The sequence below is a fragment of the Terrapene carolina genome, unplaced genomic scaffold, assembly GCF_002925995.2.
Source record: "Terrapene carolina triunguis isolate 2854851 unplaced genomic scaffold, T_m_triunguis-2.0 Scaffold33891, whole genome shotgun sequence".
Taxonomy (NCBI): domain Eukaryota; kingdom Metazoa; phylum Chordata; order Testudines; family Emydidae; genus Terrapene; species Terrapene triunguis.
The window spans coordinates 3,882,182-3,888,181 of NW_020698242.1; the positions used below are offsets into that span (position 1 = coordinate 3,882,182).

The 6,000-nt window shown below is 46.0% G+C and overlaps 1 protein-coding gene across 1 annotated transcript in view; it reads right to left on the minus strand.

The window, feature by feature from the left end:
* The window catches only part of LOC112109691 (A disintegrin and metalloproteinase with thrombospondin motifs 18), a 102,222-nt gene extending 98,849 nt beyond the window's left edge, over nucleotides 1–3,373 (minus strand). The window contains 3 exon segments of the mRNA XM_026663640.1: nucleotides 827–1,143; nucleotides 3,032–3,145; nucleotides 3,148–3,373. Coding sequence (XP_026519425.1) covers nucleotides 827–1,143; nucleotides 3,032–3,145; nucleotides 3,148–3,373 — 657 coding nt within the window.
* Between the last annotated feature and the right edge of the window lie 2,627 nt (nucleotides 3,374–6,000).

The following is a 6,000-nucleotide window of genomic DNA, read 5'->3' on the forward strand; positions in this document are numbered from 1 at the left end:
TTATCCTAGGACATAACAAGAGCTATTCAACTCTGTTGATGTTCTTTTGCATTGTGCCAATGAATCAATGAAGACTTCCTTAGGGATAAAACAATGTAGAATGTAGTCTAAAAAAAGTTTATGTTAGTAAGATTTTTTTCATCATTTTGGAAAACACAGTGGTAAACAGCAAATACTGCAAGCAAAATACTTACACTCAGAACAGGGTTCACCAATTAAGACTTTTTAATCAATGAAGGCTGAAACTTTCAAAAGTAGTATAAGGGAGCTAAGCACCTAACTCCTATTGGATTTCAATGAGAGTTGGGTGCCACATTTCTCCCTCAAGCACCTGACAATCCTAGAAATAATGTTTATTTTTTTCCTCATAATTTTATGGCCTGATCTTGCAAATTTTACTGCATAAGTAGTCCAAACACAGAAGCAAGAATACGGACTATTCACAAATGCAAGAAGGGCATTTACCTTGTCAGAGCAATTAGACACTGTCTACAGCTATCATGCATGCTCTGAGAATGGATGAAAATTCTCCTGGATTTATTACACACATCTGCCATCAAACTGGGTTTTTTTCTTAAAAATTGTGACCCCCCCACCCACCAAAAAACACCAGTAGTGAGACAAAGACAGAGTTTATCATCTATCATTAAAGCTCTCTTGTTAAACATGATGATGCTAGTTCAGCTAATGATGTTAGGAAAATCTGTAAAATGGTCCATGGCATGAAAACTATCCTGTATGTTTCAGGAATCTGATAACTTAATCAAAATCGGTATTTTCTGCATATGAAAATCTAATGCTAAATTTGCTTTAACAAAACACTTACCAAGCCTACACATGTAGATATTGCTACTGAAGAGGTGTTATCGTTCCTTATAAATCCCTGATAGAAACACCGCTCAACTTCACGTTCCTGAGAATCTGTGACTCCATCTTTCCCAAGTACCTGGACAATAAAGTTGTTGCTAAATATGGTAGAAGGTTTAAGTTCTAAGTGCAGTTCCTGTCCAAATGCTGAAAATTTGTAGTGCAAGGAACTCTTTGAACTTTGAGTTGATCTCTTTTTCCTAATGCTGTGCAAAACATCATGTGAGATGTATGATCCACTGGAATCCACTTCGACAGGTGTCACAAATACGTAATCTGTAATGGCAAAATGTTGACCATCAGCCTTTGTACTCAATGAATAAAGCGTATGTCATTTTTTAACATAGCGCTAATTTATGCAGCAGACTTTCACTGTGGCATGAAGTTTCCTCATTTAGGGCATGGCACCAAGGATCCAAGGGCTACATGTATCTAACGCATGCATAAATTCATCTAAAGCAACTCCAAGCTGTTCAGTGTAAGTCACACAGACTCTAATACAGTGTTTGTTTCCTTTCTGCCCCACTGAGAGGGACAGACTATCATAGCTGTGAACTTTCCCACAGTCACTCTTGTGAAGACATTTGTCATCACCAGCAAGTCTATAGATTTTCCCCCTCCCCCTATATTAATTGCTGTCACATGGGAAGAGTGGGTTTTTGTATGTAGTTGTTGTTGTTATTTTTTTCCAAGAGTGTAGCAAATATTATAGCCTTGGTATTGGCTTAACAGATTATGTAGAATTGTTCCATTTGTTCAACTGGATTAAAGGATTAATTTATTAATTCCTTAACAGAGTCAGACCTCATCTCTTTGTAGTGTCTTGATTAGACTAGGTTTCAAATCGTAACTGACCTTCACCAGAAAGAGATTACATACTACCTCATAACCTTTATTCAGTCATTCAGTTGTTTTGGCTACATTATGTGAAAGAAATTCTGTGCATATCTGGGAGAAGAAAAATACGATCAACTCAAAATATCTGGAGAAGAGAAGAATATAGAGCCTGATTCAGTGAGGTGTTTAAGCATGTGCCTAACTTTAAACACATGAGTAGTCCCATTGATCTACTCACAGGGTGATGACTACTTACACTCTTGAAATTAGGTACCTACTCAAGTTCTTTGCTGAATCAGGACTGCAGGTACTCCTGCAAGTGACAGCATGGCTTACATTAAAACACTATATTAAGTAGCCTACTTCCTAGCACTGCTTACCTTTTGATGTGTATCTTGGTCAGAATGCCTAAAGATATCCATATCTTTGATGATAATTTTTTTTTCTTAAATTGAAATACATCCTTATAAAGAACAAAAATATGTTCTTATATAGTAGCCGATGTTGCATACTATTAATCTCCTTGCCTTGAACTGATTTTATTGGGTGCATATTACACTGAAAACGTAGCCAGTGATAGGTTTCTTTTTGCTCTAGACAGTGGAAACAATACATCAAGGGCTTTCACTTTCCTTAAGTGGTGTTAATCAATGGCAGAAGCTCAGGATACTAAGCAGGCTGGTAGCCAAAAATGCAAGCAGCTGCTGGAAGAAGGGAATCCCCCAGCAGACATGGGTTGCAGCAGTATTTTCCCTTCCTGAAACCTGTGCGCACTGCACTGTACTTATCACTCTCAGCAAGTGCAAATATATAGAGAGAGATATTGCAAGCTTCCAAAAGGTAACAACATCAAAACACTATTTTTTGCCACGTGGGAACAACAACAACAAAATAATCCTGTTTATACAAGATGGTTGTTTTTGTTTTTTTGTTTTTCCTTCCTGGATTGCTACAATCCCTTAGCCTGGGTTGCATGGTTTATTTCCCCCTGGTTTTCTATTATTTTTTTTCCATAATTGAATGGAAATATTGTTTCTTTGCCCTTTTTTTTAATTTTCCTGGCATTTAAAAATAGTCTCTGTGGTTATTGTTCATTTTTCAGCTCGTGCCCTATTTATTTTGCCCATGCTCCAGAGATACTAAATCTGCATAAACAACAAGGAGTCTGGTGGCACCTTCAATCTGCATGTAGGCTTACAGCCGCATGCCTGGGTTCCGTTTATATTCATTGAAAAGAAGGACCAACATTTGTGGGTTAGGTTGGCTGTTCCGTTTCACAAAGACGCTTGCATGCACTGTTAAAATAGATATAGATATAGACACAAACCATGATTCAGTCCATTGAGGCTGCAGCTGCTGTCACTGGTTAAAGCTGCTGCAAAAGACACGCAACAGAGGCAGCACAGCTGAAGGGTCTGCAAGAGAGAGAAGAAAAAAGAGAAAAGGGGGTATTGGGCGAGAGTCACTGGACAAGGGAAGGCAGAGAGGGAGAAGGCACCAGAAACGGCTCCGCCACCTGGCATGGACGCACTCCAGGCGACTGCGAAAGAAAGTGCTCTCGACCTGCCTTTGCAATGCCGCCAAGCCACAGGATGGTCAGGAATTGCATGGAGCTGCTGTTGAGAACCGCCACAGGTAACGTCCACACGAAGAGCAGGAGCCAGTCCATGATCCTCCGGGCACCTCGCATGTTACCTGCTCCCACGGATACCCAGCAGGAGCGGCCGGGTCTCCCGCATGGTCGCATGGGCTCTTAGCCCCGCATCGCTTACTGCGGAGCCACCGCCTCGCCCGCAGCGTGCCCCGGGGCGGAGGCTCCCATGGAGAGGCTCGCAGGTAGCCACGGCCGGCGCGCAGGGTTTAAATTGCTGCAGACGAATGACAGCCCCGGCTCCAGCGCCCCCGCTCCGCTCAGCCCCCCCCACCCCCCGGGCCTGGGGGACGCGGGAGGGGGAGCGCGGGCGCGGGCCAATCCGGAGGCAGCAGCGGCTGCGCGAGCCTCCCTCCCCAGCTGCGGGAGCCGCGTGTGCTCCGAGCTGCCGGGGTAAGGGGGGAGGGGCGGGGGGATGCCCCGGACACCTGGGTTCCGCTGGAGTCTGGCACTGACCTGCTGGGTGACCCCTTTCGGCAACTCACTGAGGGGGTGGAAAAATTTAGCTCTGGCATAAACAGGAAGCCCCCCCCCCCTTGATTTTCAGTGGGGCCCAGGGTGGGAGCTAGCCTGGATCCTTACCCTTGCCATGCCAGCTTACCACACTGTGCCCCCACCAAACCCACGCTGAGAGCCTCAGGCAGAGGAGACTACACAAGTGCGAGGCACGATTATCCCTACACCCAGTGCAAATCCCAGACTGTCTTTTGGTTCTGTGTTTGTACAGCACCTAGCACAATGTGGGTCCCTGACTGGGCTCGCAGGGGCTAGGGCAGGGGTCGGCAACATTTGGCATGCGGCTCGCCAGGGTAAGCACCCTAACGGGCCGGGCCAGTTTATTTACCTGCTGAGGCGGCAGGTTCGGCCGATCGCGGCCCCCACTCGCCGTGGTTCGCCGTCCCGGGCCAATGGGAGCGGCGGGAATCGGGGCGGGCGAGGGATGTGCTGGCCGTGGCTTCCCGCCGCCCCCATTGGCCCGGGATGGTGAACCGCGGCCAGTGGGGGCCGCGATCGGCCAAACGTGCCACATCAGCAGGTAAATAAACTGGCCCAGCCCGCTAGGGTGCTTACCCTGGCGAGCCGCGTGCCAAACGTTGCCGACCCCTGGGCTAGGGTAATATAACCGTCTCTGCCTTATTGTTAGTTATGATTTGTAACTGGGCTATTCGTTATCAGCATTAGCACAAATATTTGTAATTATTTCCAAATTTAAAAAAAAAGCCAGGGGACGGGGGAGATCATTGAGCTGAGATTGTGCACAAGCACACGGTTAACCTGGCTGGTTTAGGAGAAAGAGCACAGTAATAACAATCCAGCTTTCTGAGTCTCCTTCATTTGGAGAACGAATACCCTTATTTTTCATTCGACTATATGGCGGGGGGGGGGGGGGGGGGAGAGAGAAATATAGCCACAACAGGAGTATTGAAAGAGAGGACTGTATTGTTGAATGCTGATTTCCATAAAGAAGCTGACTTCCGTCGTTGATACAAAACTCGTTTATGATGTGTTTGGCTGCACTTTGAGTCGCATCTCTTATCTCATGACCTTCCTTTTGTGCTGGATGGTTTTCAAATGTGTATCTCACTGGGACATCCAAAATCTCACTCAAGCCCTGTTCAAAGATCACATTGTGAGAATAAACAGTTGGTAGTTTGTGCCAATCCTAGAGGAAGAGCTGCTCAGGTTGGCACGTAGGCTAGGGAGCAACATGGAGTCTGAGGTGAGTGTTGGCAGTACCACCAATACATAGTAAGGAGAAAACTTATATCTGAGAAGACATGCCTTTTATCTACCTCAGGGGTTGGCAACGTTCGGCACGCGGCTCGCCAGGGTAAGCACCTGGCGCGGGCGAACGATGTGCTGGCCGCGGCTTCTCGCTGCCCCCATTGGCCCGGGACGGCGAATCGCGGCCAGTGGGGGCCGCGATCGGCCGAACCTGCCGCGTCAGCAGGTAAATAAAACTGGCCCGGCCCGCCAGGGTGCTTACCCTGGCGAGCCGCGTGCCGAACGTTGCCGACCCCTGATCTACCTCTTCACCAGAGCTTTCTTTGTAATTGGCTGGGGGCAGGAGATTGGACACACAGACCAGGGGGATATCCCCAACTGTTTCCTGTCTATAAACATTACATAACTCCCCAGCCAGGGAATGTAATTTCCCCTTCACCTCTCTATATTTCCCAGTGGTTTGCATTATCACCTTGCTAAATATATTACCACACAGTCTTTTCTTCTGTCTGAACCTTCAAGATCTTTCTGTGATTCCCGCTGGGAACATTCAAAAGAAATCATTGGATGCAAATTTTCCATGGCCCCAGTTCAGAAATTCTCTTAAAAAACATGCTTAAGTGCCTTGCAGAATTGTGGCCTATAGAAGAAGATATACATTTGACCAGTTATGTACAACTGTCCATTACCTACTGTGTCTTCTGGCTGTACAGGTGTGTTTGGTTGTTTTCAGTAGGTTGTGCTGCTTTGAATTTTATTCATTTTATTTACAGAGTTAAAAAATACAATTTTTGCAGCAGGCAGGGGAATTGATAAAAACCTATAACCACTACCGCTAGGTGCAAGATCTTTGCCCCATTGAAGTTTTGCCATTTATATAAATGGTGACAGGATTTCACCTTGGGGATTTAGCACATTCA